This window comes from Podarcis filfolensis, assembly GCF_964270895.1.
Source record: "Podarcis filfolensis genome assembly, chromosome: 12".
Lineage (NCBI taxonomy): Eukaryota > Metazoa > Chordata > Lepidosauria > Squamata > Lacertidae > Podarcis > Podarcis filfolensis.
Window position 1 is genome coordinate 45,699,870 of NC_139614.1, and position 27,695 is coordinate 45,727,564.

Below are 27,695 nucleotides of genomic sequence, written 5' to 3' on the forward strand. Positions count from 1 at the left end.
ATGCTTAGAGAAGCATAAATTAAAACGTGTGATTTAGATGGGAAAGTTACATGTCATCTCGATTACTATTTTTTAATGGCGCTTGACGAATGTTTTTATGTTGCCTTCAACTTTATTTTAGTCTTCAGTTTATGTTCAGCATGGTGCCTTGTTATTGTTTGCCTTTTTAGGAGCATAACAGCTATGCACATTCCCCCCCCCCCTCAGCACACTGTATAAACAAAGCAAAATTCTGATGAAGACAGGTTAATCTTAAATGACTTCTGTATGCCTATTTCCAGTGTTACTCATAACCAGAATTTAGGGGAAAGCAGGTATGATTTTCTCCATTCTAAAAAATCAACTCCTTGAAAAACGTGAGTTGTTGGAGATGGGGAAACGCTGAAGTTGTTAGCATGTCTAGACTGTAGCAATTTAGCCAGACAGGCTTATCACATGAAAAATGTGAGTAAACCTTACCACTTGGATCAGGACCCCACAACTTAGCACATAGGAGAATTTAGGCCAGGAAGAAAAATACAGTGTAGTTGAAACAGCTGGCCAAGTAACCATGTAGTTGTGGTAAGATGGTTGCCTGTATTCATCTTGCTAAGGACACAGCCAGGTTCTCGCAGAGGTGTCATCATGTCTTCTTAAAATGATTTCAGGTAAAAAAAAAAATGGATAAAGTTTATACAATGGGATTTCATCACATTTTCATGGAGAGTATTCCATAACTGCTGTGCATAACAAGTTAAATCCCACATATTGCCTGGTTGGGTTGAGCAAGGCCCTCATGTGAAACCCTGCAGAGTGCAAATTCTACTGTCTTAGATGGACCAATGATCTGACTCGGTAGAAGGCAGCTTTCTGTGTCCCGAAGTAGCTGTTTTGCATGCGCAAAATGATCCACAGAGTTGCCATACTCAAGGGCTGCTTTGTTTCTGCAGTAGTTGCACAGGGAGGAGAATTTTCAGCAGGTGGAACTTTGGCTACCATTGCAGTACTAAGCTGGTTTCAAAGGGAGATCCAGGTGTTTTCACAAAGCTCCATTTGTAGTTATGCAGGGTTCTGTAGTTATGAAGGCTTACTGGGCCACTGAAAATCAGATGAAGTTTGAGCTTTGAAGATACAGCTTCCCCCCCGCCCCCAATCCCTGAAAGGATTGTTGTATAATCTTTGGAAAACTATTTTATGAGGTGTCTCTTTTATGTGTGCCAAATGCCTTTTAATCTAATGGGATAATCCTTTCACATCAAAATAATACAGTACCACAGAACATTGGAAAGACCAAAGACATAGGTGACACTGTGGTTTTCAAGTACCAGCATTTTCTCACTGCCTCCATCAAAACAAATCTTATAATCCAAAATATCTCAGTGGCAATAAATGTGTACTCCTCTCACAGTTTTCCCACTTCTGCAAATGCCTCTATTTTTAGCTTGACTGCCCTTGGCAGATACGATTTCCATAAACCAGCTTGCAAATGTGCATGAATGTTTTGCAGAAAATTAGACTATACTTCAGGCGGCATTTTCACACAAACAAATGCATGTTTTGATTTGTAAGGAAGATCAGCATTGATACTGTTCACTGTACAATTAGAAGGATGGCATCACAATTTTACTAAACTGGTAGAAAGGAAAGGAAAAAAACCTAATGTATTCATTATCACCTCCATTTCTGGGAGATAGAAGGAGCGGCTTCATAGGCTGCTATCTTGGCGTTTTTATTTGTAAGTTGCCCTGGGCTGCTTTGGAAGGAAGACTGGGGTAGAAATTTAATAATAAATAAGTTCAAGTGAAATAAGTGGACCTTTTTAGTAAAAATGTGTTAGTCAGTGGAATGTCAATGGAAGCATAGAAATTGCTAAGTTGAGTCAAACCAATGGTCTACTAACAGTCTTAGTGAAAAGTTCAGGGTATGTTGGAAATATGCACCTCCTGTTATTTTGGCTATCATGGCTAATAGATTGCTACAGAGAGGTTCCCCGTGGATATCACAGCATCTGTTGTGATTTGTGTTCATGGGCTTATTATGCATAAAACAAAGTAGTAATACAGCGGTACCTTGGTTCTTAAACTTAATCCGTTCCGGAAGTCTGTTCCAAAACCAAAGCGTTCCAAAACTAAGTCATGCTTTCCCATAGAAAATAATGCAAAATGGATTAATCCGTTCCAGACTTTGAAAAACAACCCCTAAAACAGCAATTTAACATGAATTTTAGCATCTAACGAGACCATTGATCCATAAAATGAAAGCATAAACAATGTACTGCAGTCACACAATCAATCAATCAGGCAGTAGCTGAACAGAGTTCCACACAGTCACAAAAACAAAACAAAAAAGCCACAAAAACAAAAACACAAAATAAATAGCAAAAACAGACAGAACTCAGCGTAACACTCAAAACGGATGTGTGTCACTCAAATCGGGAGCGTAACACTCAAAACAGAGCCCGTTTGGCTTCCAAAAAAAGTTCGCAAACCGGAACACTTATTTCCGGGTTTGTAGTGTTTGGGTTCCAAGTTGTTTGAGTACCAAGGTGTTTGAGAACCCAGGTATCACTGTAGTTATATTGGCTGCTTATCAGATTTAATGGATGACTCTTCTTCATAAGTATCAAGTCATCAAGTATCAAGTATCATATCCTTTCTGTGCCTGCTCCAGTTCTTCAGTGTCCTTTCTGAAGATGCAGCTAGGCTGGAATTATTTATATTTATGAAATTCTTCTGAAGTTTGAAGTATTTTATTCTTTTTAGTAATTAATCAGGATATGCAGGAAGAAGATACAAATAAATTTGTAGTGGGGTGACATGATCTCAAAGTCAAAAAAGTTGGGTCCCCCCCCCCCCCGCCTATTGCCAAACTGCCAGGAATTAATTAGTTTGATGTAGCGTTATGTGGTCAGAAATTGCATGAGGACTTGTTGAATTGTGTGCAAAGTCTTAAGATGCACACACAAAATTAATATCCCGGGACAATATTTATCATGAAAAAGGCCAATAAATGTCATACTTTTGGGACCCTTAATGACTACTGTAAACAAAACAAGAAATGTGACAAGTTCTGTTATCTTTTGCACCTCAAAAAAACAGAAAACCTTTTTTCATTAACAATATAAGCCTACAGTTTGTCATGCTGGATTTTTTAAAAAAATATGCATTTAACAACTATCTCCTACCTTTCTTTTATAATATATATTATTTATTTTTGTTAATTTGAATTCTCTGAATCTACCCCCTACCCTTTGTAATAGGATATGCATGCATCACAGTCTTGGTAATACTTATCTGGAAACTTTGAAAGGACTATTGAAAATTACAGAAGAATTTGATTTGAATTGGAGTCTGTCTGGTTTAGGAGAAGAGTAAGCATATTATATAAAAGTGCATTGTGTTGCTCCAAGCTAGGACCAGCCTGTTCTTCACACGGGACGCCTACAGTGTGATCTTCCCTTCAGTTAGTTTTGCTTTGTCTTGCCATTCTTGTGCTACTTCCTTGTTTTATTGCCTCCTACCCTGACGCTGTTAATTATCAGTCCTCCCCCCGCCACCCCCCAGTGATGACATTTAAAAAAATATACTGTATGCAGGTTAAATGCAAAGAACACATTTAATACCATGACTAATTTGGCCCTGGACTTCTTTTTGCCCTGCCACTGGCCCCTGGGAAAACTTGCTGCTTACCACAGAATTGGCGCAAACGCCAATTGGACTTTCTCCAGATTTACATTTGCTCTGATTTAGCACTAAAGAGCAAGTTTTCTGGGGGTGGGGGAGCAGCAGGACAGAAGTAAAAACCTCTGACTCATGCCTAGACAGCAGAAAACCGCATGGATCAATGCTTTCTAGGCATGAGACAAGAGGATGTGTACACAGACGTTGGGGAAACCAGAGAATCAAATCAACTTTGTTCCTGTTTTCTTCACTTTGACTCTAATGTCAGAAGTCCAGCTACATGGGTCTTGTGGCTCAGGTGGAACTCATGAATTGCAGCACGTGGCTGAACAGCAGATTAGCTTGATTCTTATTTCACAGCCTTGCCCTGCCCTATTTTGGCTCAGCAGTATCATAACCTGCTTTTGCAGGGATCCAGCAGCTTTTGAAACTTCTTTCAGCTTTAAAACTAGTTTTCTATGCTGTTTTGAGAAACTCGGGTTCCATAAGGGTTTGACCGATAAAGCCTTAAACGGCTCAGGACTGCCTCTCTGTATAAACCGACCTGGGCTCTGAGGCCTTTCTTCATGTGACAACACGTGAACGGGCCTTTTCTTTAGTGGCTCCCTGTTTGTGTAATGCTCTTGTCAGGGCACCTTCATTATATATATTTTAGGCACCAGGCGAAAACATTCCTCTTCAACCAGGCCTTTGGCTATTCTTCAACCTTGTGGGAGGTCGTTGGTTACTGTTTTGTTGTTTATGCTTATTTCTGCTTTTATCTTGTGAACCACCCTGAGTTCTGTTGATGAAGGGCAGTTTATAAGTCAAATAAATAAATAAATGATAGATGGATAGATAGATAAATAGATAGATAGATAGATAGATAGATAGATAGATGATAGATAGATAAGAAGCAAGCCCCTGGTCAGACAGCCGTAGTCAAGCAGTTCTTGAATTTGAGCCAAAGTGTTTTAGTCAGGCATTGGCAAACTCGGACCTCCAGATATTTGGGACTACAATTCCCATCATCCCTGACCACTGGTCCTGTTAGCTAGGGATGATGGGAATTGTAGTCCCAAACATCTGGAGGGCCAGAGTTTGCCTATGCCTGGTTTTAGTTCTCTCTAGTCCATTCAGATGTTAATTAGAATAGCAGAGTGTTGAGTGTATAAATAACACTACCTCTGATGATATTTTCTCATTTCAGTCCTATATGGAAGACCACTTGAAGAACAAGAATCGCCTGGAGAAAGAATGGGAAGCACTTTGTGCTTATCAGGCTGAGCCCAACGCAGCTACCATTGCACATAGGGAAGGAAACGCCCAGAAGAACCGCTCACAAGATGTGGTAGCGTGTATGTACAGTTTAAGCTGGATTCATTACTTAATTGCTTTCCCCTTTGCCTGTTGCTGCAATTAGAGGAGGAAATGTGTCGAAAGAACTGTTATCAGCCACTCTGTGCAAGGAACAGTTAATATTCCTGTGGCCCACCTTGTTGTCTTGCCGTGTGCTTCAGACTTCTCATGGTGGATGCTTCTGCTGCTGCTTCCAAAGTATGCTTTGCACTACTTCCCAGCATGTTGGGCAAAAAAATTCCAGGCATTTCAGGGGGTTGGACTAGATGACCCTCACGGTCCCTTCCAACTCTACAATTCTATGATAACAGCAAGTGCCGTTTTGCGTAAATGACATTTCATTTCGATATCCTCATGGTGCGGTTTTCACGCATGGCTTTTGGACACAAATACCTTTATCCAAAAGTGCACGATGCTCTTGGCTTGTAGTTAGAACTGTTAGACCCAGTCAAGTGTATAAGCACCTGTTGGTTTTGATAGATGAGCTTACAAGGCAGTTGTTCTCCGTGTTGGGCCTAGGGTGGAAAGTGGAGCCGAGAGTAGCCATGGCATAAATGTGTTTTGAAGGTTTTTTGTGCTATTCATGCACAACCAAAAGCAGCACATTCCTATTCCATGTACTTGCTTATTCTGGTAGCTGTATCAAACATTCTGTATTGTACATCAGACTGAATGCACGTGGCTGTACCATGAGATCGACGCTATTTATTAAATTTCATCAGCTACCCTACATATGAACTTGGGGTGGAAATCCCTTTAATATAAACCTGTTATTATTGGCAACAGTCTTTAAGCATTGTCATGCTCATACAGAGAAGGAATACGGAAAGGTTTGGCATCACTAATGCCCTTGCTAAGGGCTACTGAACCTGAAGCACAGTCTATATTAAACATTGTTGTGTGTTTTTAAGTGAACTTGTTAGACACCAAACCATTTTACTATTTATGTGGTGAGGTTTATACACTGCTTCATAATTTAAAAAAACTGCTAAGCTGTTTACATAAAATGATATAAAATAGTCATTTGAAAATACTGATAAAATCAAACATTGAAAACATGTTGCGTTAAAATGTATCAAGCTATAAATAAAATCAGTAGTTCTCTTTTCAAAAAAAATATGATAGACTTATATAAATAAAAACATATTTTTTTTAAGCAGAGACTGAAAACAATACAGCACAGGCACCTGCCTAATTGCAATTATTCCTCAGCATAGCAAGTTCCATTTCAAGAACACTTTTTATATGGTTCTTAACCATTTAAATCAGTCTTTTGGAAATGTCTATATTTAGAAGCAAGTATGCAAAAAAATAGGCTGAATAGTAGTGGTCTGTTCAGAAATGCTTTTTGAAAGATCTCTTTTAACATAAATATGAATGAATACTGATTTAACTATTTTTATTTTAAAAAATCAGATGATCATTGCAGGATATGTTTGAAAACTGAAAACAGTCACGACAACTCGGACTACATCAACGCAAGTCCTATTGTAAGTATAAAACAAAAAAAATACTACTTTGCCTTTCTGAAACTAAAATGTTAGTTCTGATGGAAGAAAAAGGTTGATTGTGATGCAAGTTATAATAGCAATTTATTGAGTCCACATGGTGACATCCCTCCAATATTTCCCTTCCTGTGAATTTCTGATCAGCAGTTTGCCTGCTTCTGATAGCAGCTATGTACAATGGGTGTTCTCTCAACAGTTGTATTAATTATTTGGCGAAGAATGCTACAGTGTGAGAGTTTAGATAAATGGGGAGTTCCTGGGTGGGAGAGTAAATACTTGCCCAGCTCCCTGCAATAGGTTTTAGTAAAACTCCTTATATCTTGGGGACATAGTGATTGTTCTTACTGTTCATTATCATTCCCATAGTTGTGGGAAGAATTGCTTTTCCCCATTGACAAAATATTGTTGGTAAGGTACAGCATATGCCCTCTGAAACAGCATCTATCTTGAGGAAAGACATTGGGATCACTTTAAAGCCAAGTAGCCATTTTGTATTTATTGTACGGCAAAATTGTGTGCCCTGATTGGCAAAATTTGTGACATTGCAGGAAGTGAACTGCAGCAGAATCAGAACTTTGTTTTGTTTTCCTTTCCTTTCAGAGTTCACAAAGGGTAACTGAAATCTAGTCCCATTTCTCACATCTCAGTCCAAATTCTTCCAGTCATTACAGCTTCACACAAATCAAACTGTGTTCGGCTAAAATAGATGTTTCAATGTGGCTTCACTGTGTGTCACACAAGCTGTCTCACAGTCCTTGGTAGTTTCCAAGAGCAAAGTATGCTATAGGGTAACATCAGAATATTTTAAAATTCTGCTTCATTCTTGCTTGATGTGTCTTTATTGACAGGAACAAATAGCTTTTTAATGCCATGATTGTCTGGTAATTTTACTGGTTCCATATTTAAAATGTGTAAACTATTTTCATGATATTGAAGGTAATGTTATTTTGTAAATGCAATATTAGTAGTAAGCTTCAAGTCCTCAGCGGAGAACCTGCTCCTGTTAACTTTCATACTGATGGGCTAAAAACATCTCTTGTTTGTTTTGAGAACTTAACCCTAGTCTAGCCAAGAACGGATAGGAAAGGCTAATGAAACGTAGCAGATGTCTGGAGACCTGAAATAACAGTGGTCTGATCTTCTTCCCCAACTATAAATAATCTTTTTAAATTCAAAATAAATAAATGAAGTGGTTCAAAATTTAATAGCTTCCAGCAATTACCCTGCCAATAAAATGGCATATTTGATGCCACGAAGCCTTTGGATGTGAGGTGAGAATTGCCCCGTATTCCAAACGGAAAATTAATAATGCTAGAGCTATAAACTATGAATTGGACCAGAAAGTTTTTTTTATTTCCACTCGCCTCCCTTCGGCATGTGAGGGGCTTGATGAAGCCGGAGTGTAATATAAAGCAATTACATTCAGGCCTTGGAAAGGGAGGCTTCCAGGGGTGTGTGTATAGTTGTGTGTTTCCAGCTCCAGGGTCAGTGGTCCAGCCTCCAGCTGGGGCTCACTCAACCTTGGCTTGAGTCTAAATGAGTAAAGCAATACATGCTGGGGGAGCCCTTCTTTGCACCAGACAATGCGTTGGCCACCTGCCCACATGTTTCTTTCTCAAAACTGCTTAGCAGCCCCCCTCCCTGCCCCCACTTTCCCATCCCTCCCAATACGTTGTGAAAACCAAGGGGGGTTTTTTGTGTGTTTTTTTTACACTTAATGCGCTCAAAAAGCAACAAGGAGAGAAATCTGCAAAAAGATCTGATGAAATATCTTGTTGGTCGTTGTTGTTTTCAATTACTATTCCAATGCGAGGATGCTTAGAGATTCCTTGGAATAAAACTGAGCTGGAAGTCCTCTTTCCTGTTCTCTGAAATAACATAAAATACCGAGGTAATAACTCTGCTGCCAGCGGTTGAATGAAAAGCTTGCAATTACAGCACAAGGAGACCCTGACTGTGCAGAATAAAACTATGATAATTACATCTGTCATATTTGTACTTTGTCCTCATTAAATTCCAGGGAAATCATCCAGTAGTAAATAATGTGCAATCTTTGTTTTTAAATCAGAGGTCATGAAAAGTAAATGGGAATTCTGTTTTTCCCTCTTAGGGCGTTGGAAAGGGGGGAGCCCATCAACTACATTAACAAAAACAAAATAGCACCTACCTTTCAGCTTGCTTATTACTGAAGCCACCAGACTGAGGAATGTGATTAACATGACAGTCTGCTCAAACACAGCATACAAATTTTTATCAGTGAGAATAGATTCTGAAATTTGTAATGACATTCAAAACCATATTTATTTCATTCCATTATCTTCTTCATTTTTTAAAGAGGGATTTTTTTAAAAGGTGGGGTTTTTTAAAAGAACGAAAGAAAGGCATGTGCCAGTTATAATAATTATATGTTCTAATATACTATTAATATATTAGTCATAATTTTATCATCTCCTGTGTCATTTTTATTTTTAACAGAGGAAAGAGGTGATTCAGTAGTATAATACCTGCTGAAAGTCGTGTGTGTGGTGGTTTTAAATATATTGGAAACAAAACTGCCTCCGAGCTTGCCTGTAGTTTTAAAGAAAATTAATTTCATAGAGCTTTTGGTTTTATGTGTTGGTTTTATGCACATTAAGTTTAACCATGCATTTAAAATAAGTATGCAGGAAGTCAGGATAAATTGAACAGGCAACACACATGCAGAAATGAACTTAGCTGGTTCTTAGCCACAAATATTACATTGCTCAAAGCCAAAGAACTAAATAAAAGAATTCTGAATTGTATGTCGTGTCGGCACAATAACTGGGAAAATACAGATCTAAATTGGCATGAAGCTAGTTCACTTTAAGTGGAGTCACACAGAACAGATACATTGTTTGAATAAGATTTCATCACAATAAATAATGGCATAATATCAAATCTTTTCTTATTATTCCCTTGGTAAGCGGTGGAGCATTGTTTTTATTCATATCTAGATTTTTTTTTAGTGCAGAAGCATATGCATGAAGTTTGTTAAAACAGAAGGATAAAATAACACTCTCTCTAAATATAAAAAAAAATGAATCTTTTACACATTAGCATTTTTAGCATTTACTTGGGGGCAGCATAAATATGCAAAAAGAATTGACATACATATTTTAAAAATTCAGATAGAATTGATTATAGCAATGTATTTGTATTCAGTGTGGTGTTCTCTAGTTTAGGAATTGTCAATCAATTTTAATTTGGGGACAGGCAGGGAGAGCGCTTAGATGACTTGGAATTAAAACATCTTAGGTTTAGAGGTGGTTTGATCTGATCCCCTGCAGGAGTTCTCTTCTGATAAATTGGAACGAGGCAGATGGTTCTTTTGGGCGTCTTTCGATTATTCCTTCTTCCTCGTATGATACCAGAATCAGAGCTGTTAATTTTGCTTTGGTTCAAGTGATCCTTAGTCACATGTATTATCATGGAAACTCTGGATATGTGGTAGACTAGCTCTCTTCCTGGCTTGCTGGAGCAGCTGTGAAAAAATGATAATTTTGTGAGAAGCAGAATATATGTAATTATACATTTTTAAAAAAAATAGACTCTACCAACTATATCTGTGTAAGTTTTTTTTAAAAAAAATATAGTCTAAACTTCCTAAACCTTTGCAGATCAAAAAACGTTGATATTTGTCCTAATGAGCCAATATTTGCTGTCTTATTCTCTAAAATGAACTTTGTGACCATTTCCGATTTATCTATCTGTAGTGATAATTTCTGAGTGTACAGGAAGAAGCTGTGCTTTGATGTTCAAGACGTTTTGGCACAACATACAGATTTCATTTAACAACACTTCTCCATTGTTTCTGTGCTCAGAATATCTAGATGCCCTCAGGGATTGTTCAGAAACTTTACTCTTAAGCAGCCTAAACATTTTGTGCTAAGCTTTTATTGGTTGATGTTTCCAGCTGGGTTATATTAGTTAACGTGAATTTGAGCAAATTGATCTCAGTGGTGCTAAGATCCCGAATGACCTTCAGTGGTTCAAAGGATTTGGCTGAAAGGTTTATTCTGGCATCAGGATAATGTTCCAGCTTGTGCCTTTGCTCCACTGCCAGGACTTGACTCTGGTCTTTGGTCTGATGGTACTGCTGCTTTTTGACTCTTATCTCAGGACTTCGTCCATGCCCCACCAGCGTAGAATGAGGCATGGCTGAGACAAATGTGACTGACTACCCAGGGCATTCACTGCCTGTCAAGTTTACCCTTTCATGTTTTTATCCTGCCCTTTTCTCCAGGGCAACACGCATAGGATTTCCCTCAAGTCGCTTTTATGGATGAGTTGGTTTTGAACCTGAATCTCCCCAGCCCCAACTCAGTACAGTGGTATCTCGGGTTACAGACGCTTCAGGTTACATACTCCACTAACCCAGAAATACTACCTTGGGTTAAGAACTTTGCTTCAGGATGGGAACAGAAACCGTGCTGTGGCGGCGGGAGGCCCCATTAGCTAAAGTGCTACCTCAGGTTAAGAACAGTTTCAAGTTAAGAACGGACCTCCAGAACGAATTAAGTTCTTAACCCAAGGTACCACTGTACTTTCCCCACTCCTAATGGTTTGTAAGTGGGGCAGCAACTTCTTACTACACTGACTCAGCAAAAGGAGGAGGAGGAGGAGGAGGAGGAAGAGGAAGAGGAAGAGGAAGAAGAAGAAGAAGAAGAAGAAGAAGAAGAAGAAGAAGAAGAAAGAAGAAAGAAACAGCAGCAGCAGCAAGAGGTCTTGACTAACCTTTATTGACTTGGAACCTACTCTAGTCACGCATCATCATCATTTTTAATTTGTATACCATCTTTCTATCTTGCAATACTCAAGGCGGTTTACAAGCTGAAGAAACAAAAAATGTACATCTTATAACAATCTAATGCGCTAAAAAATGTGATAATAAAACAAAACTTTAAAATAAGCAACCTACATCAAAAAAGCAACATCAACAATTATTAGAATAGTATAAAATAATAATAACATATAATAGTTAAACAGAAATCCACTCAACAGTTACAATAAATAATTTCTAAACTACAATCAATAAAACAACGGCAAGCCACAGTACATAAAATAATACAATACAAATTGAGAAGCAGAGACTAGAGGGTGGAGCAAGGCAGGTGGAAGGAGGCCTTGCCTGATGGAGTCTCTCCCCTCACAGTTCCCTTGCCAACTTTAAGGCAAGCTTAGCATAAACACACCAGTTCCCGGAGAGGATATTGTGGCCACTTTACTTCTCCTGTGATTCTGCTGCGAGCTAAGCCATGGTTTGGCTTAGCATGTCATCTGAAGCTGGGCTTGTGGCAAACCGTGAGCTGTCACCAAGGTTTGCTCTTAGGTTTTCAGCTCATGGTTTGTCAGTGCAGCAGGAGGAGGACCAGAGGTGAACTTCCCTGTACCATTTGTGAACCATCTTCCTGAGCAACCTGAAACCTTTCTCAGAACTTGCTTCTCGCCTGCTTGCCTACCCTGGTATCAGCCAGATCGGATCTTGTTAACTCTTGCTTGCCCATAACCCCAGCCAGCCCACCCGTTAGGCAAGGTGAGGCGACTGCCTCTACAAGTGGCCTCTTAGTGAATAATAGGCACTGATAGTCTCCTCCCACACCTAGAGAGGAAATGGCGGGAGCTGCTTTCGGGGGTCTGCTGGGATATGTGCCTGCCTTCAAACATTGGGCAAGGTTGACTTTATTCCCTGTCCTTATTCCCAATGTAGATCTTCACTCCCCCTTCTTTCCTCCATTTTATGGTTTGCCTCAGGTGTCTTGGGCCAGCCCTGCCCATGCTGGACCTAGCAAACTAGATTGCCAGCATCCTGATGCAAGTTTAAGTTCCATGCTGGTGTGGTTTTGTTAAGTGTCCTAATAGCAACCTGTATCCAGGGGTCTTTGTGTTTGCAACCATCATAAATTAAAAAATATCAGTACCGAGTGGAACAAAACTGGACAGTTTTCCACACATACCTAAGTATACAGCAGCTGCCATTGTGCATGTTATTATCATGAGATCCAAAGTAGTTTAATAGGCTGTGCATCTATTTAGATCTTTGCATTTCAGCTGAACAGAGTGAAAATTGTGAGTTAACATCCAAATCCTCCCAAATATATTTAGCATTGGGAATTTTAAAACACGCAAGTTAATAAAGGCATGCATTATTATTTTCAATTAGTTTAATCTTGGCAGGGGTCTGTAAATTCATTTATTAGCATAGAAGAAAGCTTTTTTTGCCATCTTGGATATCCTCTGAGAACATACGCACGCTAGGCAATGCCAGTTTTTAGTGAGACTGATAACCTTTCTCCTCTTTGTTTTGCTCCGCATCAGTAGTAGACAACAGGCAATTTAAAAATTTACATTCATTGAAGTGGTATAATACATGCAAATTTGAAAGTGACCCAGCCATTTCTTCATGCAAGCTAGTAATCCTAACCTGCATGTGTCTTCTCCATAGCTGCTTTCTGCGCACCAGAATATAATAATTGCAAATGTCTGTGTTATTGTTAACTTGATGATACGTTTGACTGGTCTTTCCTCATTATGATGTCTGTAATGCTCAAACTGCAGCTTTCTGACAACAGTTGATTTATACTGTAAGGCCAAGAGTGGCCCTTCCCTGATTTATCAAATAGTGGAGGGTTTAGAAGTATTTCTTCCGTGACAGTGGCACTCACCTCATCACTGATTCAGCTTGCCTATTCTCTTTACATTGTGAATGAATACACACAGCTTCACTTTTCCCCTTTCATTCACAAAGTTCGCACCATTTGAAATGTCAGCATAAGGAATGGACAAGTAGAAGCAAACAAATTCCGTGTAATCCAATGTCTTGCCTACAAGGGCAAAGATTTCTACCAGCCTATAGTCCAGGGGCAGCTAATGTGATGCCCTCAAGAGGTTGTTGGGACTACAGCTCCCATCAGTCTCAGCCAGCACGGCCGGTGGTCAGGGATGGTGGGAGTTGGAGTCCAGCAAGATCTGGAGCACCATGTTGACCACCCCAGTTGTAGTCTATCCTTAACCTCGTCATTCTAGTTTTCCATGTGTAAGGGTCCGTTCGCCCCTGACGCACGCACAAAAGCGTTTTCACACTTGCAAAGTGCTGCCAGCTGTCTGAAGTAACCCAGTGCAGAAATGGTTTTAGTAATGAGCTTTTGTGGTGATGAGCTGCTTGCCTGTACCAGGGGTGGTTAACCTGTGGCCCTTGAGATGATGCTGGAGTGCAGCTTTGTGGCATTCCTGACCATTGGCCAAGGGAGCCAGAGTCCCAACAGCATCTGCTGGACCAATACTTCAGACATGCCATTTTACCCGTGAGAACACCAAGATCTACCAGCCCAGATAGACTTGTATCTGCTAAAGACTTGTGGTTGGGGCAAAATTGTGGGGTGTCTCAGGATATTCTGACCCAGTGATATTTTTTTTTCAGTGCTAGAACTGAAGCAAGCTCACACATAAAAGTTTGCGCCTGTTTAGCGTCCTTCATTGAGGCAATCTGATTTAGATGGGGGAAGTTGTTTTGCTCTTGCTATTTGGCAAGCAATTGAGAGAAACCCTACTTCAAATTACCAGCAGGTGCCAAACTACCTTCCAACTACCGCAGTGTAGACTATGCCTTAGGTGACACGCTGCAGGCTTCTTCCATTGCAAATGATGTCCAGTGATTCTAGGCTGGTGAGGCCACCACATCTCCTTCCTCAAGGCCAGTGTTCCCTTTACCTGTGCTCCCATTTTTTGCCTTGGGATGTGTTTCAGGAGGGAAAAAGGGAAAGCTGGGTTATGAAAGAAGCACAGCACTTCCAAATGTGGTCATGTAAATAAATGAATGTGACCTTGTCCTTTGGATATGCTAAAGTTGTTAAATAAAATAAAACAGAATCATTATCTACTAGAAGCAGCAAGCATGTGTTACAAATTATACTGGGTTTTAATATATATATATATATAAAATCGTGTTATATTTTATTATAGTGAGGTGCTTCAGGTATCTGTTTTTTTGCCATTTCTTTCAATCATGGGAGCCACCCACTCAAATGAGCAGTGGCTAGGGGAGACCTAAAACTGCACAACTAGTTCCATGCTCCCAATGTATATTTTGGCCCGTGGTTCTTTGAGCAGTAATACACCCTAATGGATATTGTGTGCTGCATTTGAAATTATGGAATCTGCTGTTGCTATTGTTTAAGAATCAGGAGAAATCTTAACCAATCTGCTTCAGATCGCCTAGAGGCATACGAAGAGGTGAAATTATGGGTTTTTAAGAAGCAGTTTGTGATACCACATGGGAAACTGATGTTCAAACAAAATAATTTAGAAACTGCACTACACATCCCCAAACCGTTGGATGTGCCTAAAATAGCTTTTTGGTCCTGGTTAATGTACTATGTGTTGAATCCAGTGGACCACAAAATATGAAATGTGGTGTTGATGCCATGGAATTGGTTGCAGCCAAGGTCCAAAAACTCCTGGCTGAACATAATACCGATCATGTAGGCAGAACGACTCCACAAGTAAAAGAGAGCTTCTGAAAGTAATGAATAATCCAGGCCTGAGTTAGGAGATCTGTGACTGTATCACCAGATTTTTAAAAACAAAAATGGAAATGCAGCACTGGGGAAATAGCTCCAGAATTTCATTCCAGGCCATTTCCCCAAACAAAACCCCATGCTGCTATGTGTTACACAGGGAAAACACAAATACAAGCATCTATAATTTTTCCCCGGGGGACAAACAGCAGTACAGGGGCCTTTTAAATTGGAAAAATTGTGTGTGTGTGTGAGTGTGTGTGTGTGTGTGTGTGTGTGTGTGTGTGTGAAAAGCGCAGCCAGCAAACTCACACAACTACAACCCCATTAAAAGTAAAACCAAACAACTTGGAAAATGCAGTCACGAATCTCCAACCTAACAAGTGGTTACGCCTTAGAACGGCTGGCTTGTGTTTATAAATGTTAATATATTGAGTGTTACAGGGTGCTGCTATCTGCTATTGCTTAAAATTTTGATAAAACTTTTTTTTTGGGGGGGGTGAGGGTAGATTCCACTGCTCAGTACAATTTAGTACTTGTTGAAATAATTGAGATTTGTGCTCCTGCAACTGCAAGCATAATGTCAGCCTTGTTCATGAGTGTGAGTGTGTGTGTTTTAATTCTTTCTAAGGATTACAATCAATGGGGTTTTTTGTTGTTTTTCTTGTGTTTAAATTCCCATCAGCCAATCTTGTCCTTATCAGGAGAATGGGGCCAAAGATTTAAGACCAGAAAACCCACCCATCTGTTTGAAAACACTCATTGTAACGACCTAATCCTATTTACTCTCCTAGCTTTGTTTCTGAGGATTTCTTTTTTCCCTACTCAGTCACTCTTTGAAATAGATGTAATAATTAAGGTCTTTAAACAGAACTTCTTTTATTGAGGGTTAGAAGCCTGCATTTTTAAACAAACAAACTGACCAGAAAAGGCCAGGACTGAGTTTGTTCTTCAGTTTTGGCTTGTTTCTAGATGCCCTTGAGTGCTATGACAGAAATGGAAGAGATGCTTAAATGTGCCCAGCATCCCTAATGCCCTGCATTGAGAAATGTTTTGAAGTGGCTCGTAGGTTGCTATGAGACTGAAAACCCCGAGTAAATGCTTTTTTTTTTGTCAGCGAATGCTCCTTAAATGATTTCACGTTACATATTTAGAACATAGATCGCTGATCTTGTGACATCTTAGTATTAGACGACACATCCTGTTCTGTTGGAGAAAGGAACTCTTATTCTGAGGAAAGGAAATAACACGCTTTTTCCTCCTTTCAAGAGAAGTGCTCTCCTAGTTGATCAGTTCACTAATGCACTGCAAAATTGCTATTTTCGCTGTTTTGTGGCAATTTTCTCTCCCTCTCTTCATATTGAGCACTGCGTCTAATTGCTTTTTCCTTTTTTCAGATGGACCATGATCCTAGGAACCCTGCTTATATAGCTGCTCAGGGCGCCCTGCCTTCTACGGTCACAGACTTCTGGCAGGTAAAAAGCCTTTGTTGAACTGCTTTTAGGAACATAGGGAGGTGCTTTACCCTGAGCCAGACCATTGGTGCATCTAGGCTAATATTACCCTGACTGGCCCTGGCTCTCTAGGGTTTCAAATGGAACATTCCCAGTCCTAATGGAAACATCAGGGATCAAACTTGGGAAGTTCTACATACCAAGCAGTTGCTCTGCTGCTGAATTATGGTTCATGCTGCGGCCGTCCTTTTACAATTGCGTTTACATTTCTAACTACATCTTAAGCATAGCAGTATTGTGAGCCTGCAGCAAAATACAGGGTTGTAATATCATACATGTAATATTAAAAACCTGCACTGGGTTGGGTATAGCTATGGCAGTGATTTTGTTTGTAGACAAATGGATTCGGTTCAATGTACACTCCGCAGACTGTGTCTGCGTGTTGGGGTTAAACATGCCCCTACCCATCACATCACAAAAAGGCCGAAAGGTTCTCCTGAAGGACCACGGAGCAATTTTAGCTGTGCTGAATGAGTCTGTGTGTGGAATCTTAGCATGCCAAGTTGAAGCAAGCCTGGGCTGTGAGAATACAATGGATATCAGCAGAATTTGAGGTGGCAATTGGGTTGTCAAATTTGGGGTGGGAGAGAGAGAAGTGAGATGAAAAATGGTTCCTACCTAGGATCTGCTGAGAAGAGAACATCATGGAAACCCCAAGGAAAAGTAGCAGTCACTCAATTCCTACCAGGAGGTTTAGGGAAGTGTGCTACGATCCAGATGTGGCCTTATTCCTATCTAACAACATGTGCACAGGGTTGGGAAATGTCGTTTGCTTGCCACTAATGCAATTTTCTAATTTTTCAAGTACTTTGTAATGCAAGCCTAGAGCTGCTGAAAACCAGATACTTTTACACATCAGCAGGGCTTCACTCCGGACCCAAATAGGTGTTTTTTAAAGTTTAGCATTTCATGTTATATAAGCTTTTCCCCATTAAATCCTTAACTGAGTTGGGGGCAGAAAGAAAGAAAGAAAGAAAGAAAGAAAGAAAGAAAGAAAGAAAGAAAAGATAGAGGGCCATATTCACCTAAGCTTTACTCAGAGTAAATCCATTGAAATTAGTGAATATGCCTCACTTAGGTCCATTAATTTTAGTGTGTCTACTCTGAGTAAAACTTAGGTGAATACCACCCAGAATATCTGCAAGTTCCAATATATGTGTGTGTGTTTCAGACTAGGGGGAGGTTCACAAAAGGGCAGGATCCCAAATCCTGTCCACTGTTTCATGAACCAAAAGGCTGATTCACTGTTGCTCCTTTAAGACTTAAGATATTCAAAACTGCTGCTTGTTGGAATTTCAAAATTCCAAAATCCAAGATTTAAGGTGGGCGAAACACAAATCAGCAGCCTATGTCAAAAACAAAGCCATAGTCCACCTCCCCCACCCCATAATAGTCTTACTTGGGTCCTAGTCTTTAATGTGTAGCTGGAAGTGTGGAAGCAGAAAAAAGATACTATTTTTCCTTGTACTTTGCAAACCAAGCAAGCCAGCAAGCTCTGGATTGCACCCACCCACCCACCTCTGCCTCCATTGCAAAGACCTTTCTGGCGCCCCCTTAACTGAAGAGAATGGGCAGCAGATTTGCTTTTTGTTTTGCTGTGCTTTTCAGATTCTCCCAGGGTAGAAAACCTTGAATTCACTGGGGGGGGAGGGGAGTGGATTCTGATTGCAAAATAAGGAATACTTAACACCAAAAAAACCAAGTTGCTCCACACCAAAGAGGTGTCATTTGAAGGCCCATGGTATCCAGGTAGCACTTATGCAGGTTGACGGAACCCATTTTCCCATGGGCCCCTGTTCTGATTATAAATTCAAGGCTCTCTTGAAGCCCACAGTAATAGCAGAACAACCCTACTCTGGAGTAGGTCAGCCTCGCAATTGTGAATGGGTTGGACAAGAAGGGAAGTTTATGGGGGAACCAAAATACAACCTGTACCTCTCTATCAGTGGGGTTTTACTTAGTGTTGCATTAGGTTAGTGCATGTTAAACATTTCTCTGCAATACTTTAATAGCCAAAGTCCATAAAATTGAAATTAGGATATCTGGTTGGCCTGAGTTAGGAAGGGTAGTTGTGAGTAAACTTGCTTTTTAAAGGCTAATCCTGATGTTGCTTTTCAGTCCTATGGAAAGCAACAGCCATGAGCTGAACATGTCCCATATCTTACTATTTTCAATGTTCCCTAAGATTTTTTAATGTTGAATTTGAACTGGGGCACCTTTGTGGGAACCTGTCTTGCTAGTTTTGAAAGAGCTTCATAGGCTGCCGGTTTAAAAGACCAGTTCAAGATTCAAGTCCTTACCTGGGTGCCAAGTTACTTAGGACTGCATAGGAATCTAAAGGAACCCCTCCTTGATTTCAACCCTCCTAGACGCTCACTTCCTCCGCTGAGGTCTTCAATTGGGTGCAGCTATAGTGTTCCACCTGTAGAACTTTCTGCTCCAGAGACTTTGCCCAGGAGCAGCTTTGCAATTACCGTATTTTTTGCTCTATAAGACTCACTTTTCCCTCCCAAAAAGTAAGGGGAAATGTGTGTGCGTCTTATGGAGCGAATACAGGCTGCACAGCTATCCCAGAAGCCAGAACAGCAAGAGGGATCGCTGCGCAGCAATCCCACTTGCTGTTCTGGCTTCTGAGATTCAGAATATTATTTTTTCTTGTTTTCCTCCTCCAAAAACTAGGTGCGTCTTATGGTCTGGAGCGAAAAATGCGGTATTTAGGCACCAGTGTAAAAACAATTAAGTCAACCAGGTGGCAACAGAAGTGATGAGTAAGCAAAGCTAGGGTGCTTCAGGAAAGCCTTTCTGGAGGCTACTGAGGAGTGAAATAGCCCTTCAGAGTGATGTCTCCTAAGTCCTGCCTCCTGGAGAGCTCTGTTCTAATGACAAAGTTTGCATGTTGTGCTTGGTGTGAACTTCAGGGGGTACTGTCAAGTCTCCTGCTGCCTCTCAGACTCATGTCATTGTGAAGGCAGGATCTGCATAGCTGCAGAACATGTTGAGGGAAACATCTGCCTGGGGGCATGAGCAAGAGAACGTTTAGCAGTAGGGATGGGGGTTTCTCAGTCCCTTGGGCTTCCACCAGCTTCCCCATGGAATTTAGTGGTTGCTTCCCAGAATGATCCAAACTAGGCATCTGCTCATTGTCAGGATCCAGGTCTCCTTTGGTCATAAAGAAGTGCTGGGTCCAGGTTGTGGGTATGAAGCTAGATAAAGATTGAATGTTTGTCATGTCGCAACCTGCATGCAAGCACAAGCCTACTCAGAACTGCGGCCCACAGGTGGAATCCAGTGACATCTGTTGGCTTTCTATGTATACAGCAAGATTTTGAACAAGTGATCCCAGTCTGTCCCAGTTAGGTGACAGACTGCTGTGTGCCTGGATTGGGTTCATTTTAAAAGAGAGTTGAGGGAGGTTCTTCTACGTTTGGGGTAGGAGATGGGAATGGGAGACGAATACAAACAATGTTTAATGCAGATGTTTAATAGCACATTATATTAGACATCCATCTCTAGTTAATTTGTAGCAGTTAGTCTACCTGGTCAGCCATTACAAATGTTCCACTTGGTCCTTTGAACATATATTCTTACAGAAGAATGAGGGCACCACAGACTGGCCTTACTGTGAAGCATTTGATTCAGGAAGCAGGCGTCAAAGTGATGATAGTGTTTCTATGTACAATGGGAACTTCTCAAAGAGCAACATGCTAGAATGGTATATAAACTTAATAAATAAAATAAATACCTAAATATTATTAGAAGACTAAGTTGTATTTTCCCCCAACATCAATTCTATTGCTAATAAAATATTAGCTTAGGGAAAAGGATAGGAGAAAATGTTGGGGAGGTGGGGTTAATGGGGAAATGGTATAGACATCAAAGTGTTAAATATGACTGCAATATCCTAGAATTCCATTGTTGGAATTCAGTTGTGGCGTTGATAGCGTTGAGTGTCATGTACCTCATAACATGACTTGGAAAGAAATATGGCACCCTAGAGTAACTTTGAAATTGTTTGTTGAAATTAACTTTCATTTGGATTTATGCTTAAGGAAATTTTCAGAGATTTGAGGAAGTTCCTCTGTAATGAAATGCTGTTCTCCCTATGTCTTTCTTTCTTTCTTTTTTTAAGCCCATGGAAAGGGATGCCAAACTGTAAGGACTCCTCTCCCTCTCTCTAAATGAGTGGGCTTTCATAATGTTACACTTGGGTGGCACAAGCAACTGCTGGATGATTAGTTTATGACCTAGATCATTGTGTTTTTATTGCACTCATAAAAACCGTGTTTCTCCTCATTTTCGTAATGGCTTCATTGAGCTTCTATACCTTCTAAAGGCACATTAAATCGTTATATAATAGAAGCACAAGCTAGCCTGGCCAATTTGTGGTGGGGTTTCATTTTTTCTATAGTACAGATACAGTTAAAATAAGAGAGAGAGAGACTGTAGAATTCTGTGGAGTGGAGTATATGAACTAATGTAACTGGCAGCATCTTTCAATTCAAGGTTTTGCTGAAATTAATAAAAAACCTCTTAAGGAAATAGAAAAATGACCCTCCGTCATTATTCGTTGCTTTAGATCCAACATACTATTTTTGCATTGTTAAGAATTTGCAGCAAGATTATACTGTCTGATTTCAGTGGAACCAGGAAATCACTTTGGGAATACAGGGTCAGCATAGAAAGTTTTACTCTTTCCAGAGAGACAGAGAGGTTTTACAATAAAAGTGTGTAAAAGTAGTCCCTAGCATTACAATATACCTTTGTCTTTGTCTTAATGCTATCCAAAATTTGTACAAAGGCTTTTTTCCTTTTAAAAAGAGTCATTGTTGTGTAAATAAAGCAAATGAAATTAAGGTAAAAATAAATCCCTGTGCCACAAAGAAGGAAGCTTTTAATTGAATGTAACATCCCTGTGCTTCTTATCCGAATGCCCCCTTTTCTTGTTTACTCCATTTACATTTCAATGCAGTTGCTTATAAATATTTCTGCGAAATAAACGTAACCCTTTGCAGTAAGTCCAATTTCCTTTTCATGAGATAATTTTGTATGCTAATAAAAAGACAATGGAAATTGCATGCAAATATAGCATCAATGTACACCACAATAATGAAGACTTTTCTTGATTATGCAGCTCCATATTAATTCAGGAGGGTTTTTGTTCAACAACAGGCTGTTTTTCCAGCACAGATATACTACCCTAGCTTGTTTTGTTGCTTCTGTGAATAACATCTAGCGGACCTTTAATTGAGAGTGCCTTAGATTCTTGTTTGCTTGCTCTGGGGTGACACTACATTATTAAACAGTCCCACTGTTGAAGTTTCCTTGTTATCATATGTTCATGGTGATATCTGTATATTTTGGGGAAATATAGCCCAGAGGGTAGGTTGCATTATATTTTATTTTACATGTATTTTTTTAAAAATTTATGAGTAAAATCTGAAACCTGTAGTGTCAATTTTTGTTCCTGAGTAGACCCATTGACTTATTGTAGGATGATTTATTTGGGATGGGAAGGGAGAATAAGTATTGCACTAATACCACTCCAGAAGGCAACTGGTTTTTGTTTTTCTGTCTGCTGTTTTTCTAGCATTAATATGACAGCTCAACTGATTATCTTTTAACATGACAGGCATCTAAAAGAAGCAGCATCTCTCTTTGACTTAGCATGACAGATTTTGCTGCTATTTTGTTAATTACACACATCCATATTGGGTTTGCGTACTGCAACCAAATATGATGCAGCAGACTTTCTACGAAAAGCACTATTGTTTCCTCTGCAAATTGGGAGTGTGAAAGTGAAAAAGAACTGGAGATAATTGTAAAGAAAGGCATAGAATTTATTTTAGAAGTATTTGGAGGAATTCTTTGGAGATTCTTTAATATTTCATGTGAACATGCAAAATATGACACTAGTTTATTCAGAGATTTGGAAGCAGCTGCAGAGAAAAGTGTCTAATGAAAATGAAATACATTTCCTGTGAATGGAATAAATTTCGATTGTGTGTCTGAGTGCCGTAATTATACATGTCATGCAGTAATTAGGCAGTCACAGTGTGGCCACGGTGTCTTTCTTTGTGTGCAGATGGTCTGGGAAAACGGCTGTGTCGTTATTGTCATGCTGACACCCCTTGCTGAAAACGGAGTCAAACAGTGCTACCACTATTGGCCAGACGAAGGGTCAAACCTCTACCATATCTACGAGGTACTTAAACAAAATATCTGCTTGTAAACCTGACAGTAAGTGTGTGGATTGATTTCATACAGAGGAAAATATTGCTTAATGGGATTTGACCTGCAAACTGAGCTGAGGTCTACCATAAAATGCAATCTTGTGGTTCTTGAATCATTTCAGCTTCATTGAAAATTCTATGCATATCTTGATGGAACGGTTAGCAGGAAAGCAATTCTGTGCAGATTCTAAATATATACATGACCAAAGAGGTTTGAAAATTAGAATGCGCCCTCTCTCTCTCTCTCTCTCTCTCTCTCTCTCACACACACACACACACACACAGATGCACACACATTTAAAATACAAATAAGGGGGGAATTAAAATATATACATTATAAGAAAATATTGTGCCTATAAATATTTAACAGCAGCTGTAGGCCCCACACCCTATCAAAAGGCCTACCTATGATTTTGATAATTAAGCTAATTTTTGTTTAGCATTTTTTCAGTTCAGAACTGTAGATGTACATAGCTGCGACACCCCAAATAGCAGAATGCACTGAGGTGGCTGCAACAATCTGGTCTATCTTGCTATAAGACCAGGCATTGTGACTCCACTATAAAAGCTTACTAAATAATATAGGGTGCCAAGTCCTGAGCGAAACCTATGTCAACCATAATTCCTAACAGATAGTGTATAGGAGGTAGACTTCCACCATCTTTCTCATTCTATTCACTTGAGAACAACACACAAAAACATATTAGGGATTAAATTTTTGCTTTGCAAAAATGTGTATATTACAACAAATTGACCAATAATGAGCTGCTGAAAACCAGATACATTTATACATCAGTGGGGCTTCCCTCTGGACCGAAATAGGTACCTTTTCAAGTTTCCATCCTGACCACTACTTTGTTGCAGGCAGGTCCTCTGCAACTGTTGTTTCTATTAAAACAGATAAGAGTTTATTATACACAAGTGGCGGGGGGAGAGGAGGAATTCAGTGAGGACTGGTAGGGCAGACCTCTTTTTGTGTGTCTCTGATGGTCAACAAGCAGTAGTCACATTCGATAGAGATGTTTAAGGAATTTCCTATTTTTGAATGCAAACTTAACTCGAACAGCACCTCCTGTACGTTGAGGTGTGGATTCTAATGTCATTATCCTTTGCATTTCGCGCTACTCCAAATTTTGCAATGCAGTTCTTGGCTTAAAAAACAAACAAACGACTCAAAATGCATTTTAAATTCTGTATTTTAGGATAAAATTTAAAAATGTGCATAGTGTAAAAATAAAGGCTATAAATGAGTAATTTGCATTCATGGTTTGTTTTTAAAATGCATATGTGCAGAAATGGGGCATGAATACATGCAAAAGTGATGCAGAACAGAAATTGATTGAACCAACCTTGCTTAAGTATGGATAGTGAATCTGTTTCTCTAGGCATTATCTGTGTCTGCTTCTAGGTGTGAAGGGCCATCTGCATCTCCTACAACACATGTTTCTTTGGTGCAGGATCAGCTCTGATTCTGCTTAATGTTAAAGCAGGATAAAGAAGCAAAGATATATATTTGCTAAGATATATATAAGCCTAAATTAGGTTGAATTACTGGTGATCGTATTAAAACAACTTAAGATAAGAGTTTTTGGATTTAAGCAGAATTAATAGGCTTAAATCAAAATCAAATCCTATTTGTAAATGGAATGAACCAATTGCCATGCATAGCAATCCTGTTCTGGTATCACAGGGGCCTGATTCTGCATTGGGAATACAGTGGTACCTTGGTTTACAAGCATAATCCGTTCCAGAGGTCCGTTTGTAAACCAAAACAGGTTGTAACCCAAGGCGCGCTTTCGCCAATGGGGCCTCCAAAATTTTTTTGTTCGTAATCCCCAAAAATTGGGTTGTAATCCAAAAAAAGATTGCAAACACACACTTTTGACTTGTTTGTTATCCAAAATGTTTGCAAACCAAGGTACCACTGAATTTAAAACTGCTATGCTGTGCCTGGCCACTGGTCCATGTAGTTCAGTATTGTGTTCAAAGCTTCAAGGTGTCTAGGGTTGAGTCCAGAGCCTTAATGAAAAGCATATCCCTTACCACTGACAATGCTAGGTCCATCCAGCACAAATGTTTAGGCTTGAGATACAAAACACTTTTTTAAGTTAATAAGACTAACCGGCTGTTCATCAAATAACTCAAGCCACATTACTTCTCTGTGACCAAACAGCAGGGGCAGTCTAGTCCATTTCAGTGTGTGAGGCAAAACGAGAAAGTTGTCGTTCTGTGTCCCCAAACCCCCACTGAAGCCTCGCTTACCTGGGTCAGTGGGTCACACAATGACAACTTCTAGGCTCCAGAGAGATCTTACAAGAGCCCCATGGGATCCTGTGAGAGTTTCATGAGATTTCATGGGGCTCTTGTGAGAAGCTCCTCCTCCTTGCTTCTCTGGTGGGTAGCACCCACGTTTTGTAGCATTTTATTATTGTGTTGTTTACGATAATAAGGGTTTTTTATTGTGTTTATTGCTAGTTTAATAGTATAGGCTATTTTACGTGGGCCATTTTTGCTTGGAAAAGTGGCATTTTAAGTTCATACAACTTTTCCCATCAGAGCAGATTGTCAAAAATATGTATTTGAGTTAAAAGGAAGTAAATTTCAAGTAATAAGCAAAATAAGAAAAATTCCTAAATAAGCCCACTCCAACAAGGCACATGTTTTCTGTCCAAAAGAGGATATTTTGAAATGTCAGATATTCCCAATAGAACATGCCATGTGTGTGATTATCTGCTGTATTCCATATTTAATTCACTTTTATATTTTTCGTGCAACGACAGGTAAATCTGGTCTCAGAGCACATCTGGTGTGAAGATTTCCTTGTGAGAAGTTTCTACTTGAAAAACCTACAAACCAATGAGACTCGAACCGTGACACAGTTCCATTTCCTTACCTGGCATGACCAGAAAGTGCCCACTTCCACAAGGTCCCTTCTGGATTTTCGCAGGTACAACACAAAGAGTGAATAGTTTTAAGTTAGGTGCATATAGTGGCTGGTGAGTCAGACATGCTTCTGGGACTGTTTCTGAGTGCCACCTAAAATGCCATGAAAAGTTGTTCATAAGGAAACTCGGATATATGACCCCCCCAAAAAAATTCTTTCTAGGTTGAATAGCTGCCCATAGTTTCACATTTAAAAAAACTGCCATGCAGAAGAAATAATCCCACTTAAGAACCCGGTCGGGAACCAGGGAATTATCCTAAACCAGTGGATACTTTGAATGCTATGTTAGCCATGGAGTTGTAGGCAGATGTAGTGGTGCAAATGGATTCTGTGTGTAAGTAAATAATGGCACACTGTATTTCTGGCACCATGATCCGTGTGCTGACTTGGAATCTAAAGCAGCGATTTTATCTATGCATAAGGTGTTTGTTTGCATTATATGCAGTGGCCACAGCAGGGAAACTTTGCCTGCACAGTTGGGATTGGTGCCGCATGTGTCTGCCTTCAGGTGCAGTTCATGCATGGAGCCCTTTTGCTAAAGTCATGCCAATGTGTCAAGGTAATGTCACCATGCCCTGCTTGGGGCATCAAGCGAAATGAGCCAATTGCATGAATTAGAACAATGTTAAATAGGAGGATTAAAGATGCCAGAGAAAGCACATCATGGGAGAAGCATCTTAAAGTGGGTACTAAACTGGCTGCTTCTTGTGGGTTGAGAATCCATGTGCTAGTCTACCTAACCCTCTCCATCCCAAACCTCCTAAGGTTAGGAGTGCCATTTCCAGGCTACCGTGTCTACTGAAAACATTTTTGGTCACTTTCACAGTTGTTTCGCAACAAGAATCTGCTGCCTAGTTTTGGGTAGTGGCCTGGTATTGCTTTTGATATTCCAACTGTCTAGGTAGCTTCTGAAATTCCACATTGTTTATAAGGACTGTCCCTCCTCGCATTTTGAAGGTATGCCAAGTTGTTGTTTAGCAGAGTTCATTGACAGTCTCACACTAGTTCATTGGAATGTGCAAATCGCAGTACCACTTATATGAAAGTTCTTCCATGTAATGCTACTTCTGATTAAAATACCATAGCTGAGTCCTCTGAACTTGCACTCTTAAATAAATGCTCTTATGAGGCATGTCGTAAAAATGCGCACTGGCACATCTAAAAGGGGGAACGGTCTATGTGGCTTACAGTTGCGCCTTGAAAAGCTTTGCGCATGTTGATTTCTGTTTGCAGGCTACATGGCCCACGGTTGAATCCTGACTTAACTTAGTTGCTTTTAAATTAGTGGGATTTGTCATGACTGGGTATGATTAACTTAATCTGAATCCAAGCCACAGATTTTTCAGGTTTCTGCATTGTTTAAGTACCAGTGTTGCAGTTCTACATATCCAGGTTTTGCTTACTTCAGCTAAAAAAAAATCAAAATCAGAACACCAGCATTGGTAGACAGCAATAATTTCTTCTTGCTGCAGTCACCAAGGGGTAAAGGTTACAAGCCCGTTTTCAATGCTCCATCAAAGGCAGAAGGCCACAGGAGTAGAGGTTGGAGTGACTTGAGTTAGAAGCCAGCTGGTTTTAAAAGAAAATAAAATGAAAATGTAATCTATATGTAGTGGAGGTGCTTTTCAGGTAAATGTTTAAAAGCTATTCACAGTTTGTTTGCTTTTAAATAGAATCAATTTTATATATTTTAAGGGAAACAAAACCCTCCATGCTCTTTTTAAAGGGAACTTAAGTATATTGACAATCGTAATTACCTTACAACTGAAGCAATTTAAGATCAGCCAGAGCAATAAATACTCTCCCTCCCTTGATATTGAAATTTAATGTTTCACACTTTCAGAAAAAAGTACCTCTGGCTTAGCTACTTTCCTTTTTTTGCAACTACAGATACTCAGATAAAGTCTTACTAAGTGTGACTCCCATCCTTTTAATGTTTTGACACGCATCTAACATGTTTATATACAA

General features: G+C 39.7%; 1 protein-coding gene and 1 long non-coding RNA gene across 4 annotated transcripts in view; one reads left to right on the forward strand and one right to left on the reverse strand.

Moving 5' to 3' along the window:
• PTPRN2 (protein tyrosine phosphatase receptor type N2) overlaps positions 1 to 27,695 on the forward strand; it is a 601,734-nt gene that overhangs the window by 544,077 nt on the left and 29,962 nt on the right. The window contains exons 15-19 of the mRNA XM_083579333.1: positions 4,849 to 4,996; positions 6,414 to 6,487; positions 16,437 to 16,514; positions 22,636 to 22,755; positions 25,564 to 25,730. Coding sequence (XP_083435459.1) covers positions 4,849 to 4,996; positions 6,414 to 6,487; positions 16,437 to 16,514; positions 22,636 to 22,755; positions 25,564 to 25,730 — 587 coding nt within the window. The remainder of the gene's footprint in view (positions 1 to 4,848; positions 4,997 to 6,413; positions 6,488 to 16,436; positions 16,515 to 22,635; positions 22,756 to 25,563; positions 25,731 to 27,695) is intronic.
• The window catches only part of LOC310746310, a 107,006-nt gene continuing 85,812 nt past the window's right edge, over positions 6,502 to 27,695 (reverse strand). Inside the window, exons 3-4 of one of the 3 annotated variants that reach the window (XR_014540613.1) lie at positions 11,261 to 11,356; positions 6,502 to 10,007 (exon numbers count right to left, since the gene is read on the reverse strand). This is a non-coding gene — a long non-coding RNA (uncharacterized lncRNA). Of the gene's footprint in view, positions 10,008 to 11,260; positions 11,357 to 25,723; positions 25,820 to 27,695 lie in introns of those variants that run through there. The other 2 variants (XR_014540612.1, XR_014540614.1) reach the window with 2 other exon arrangements.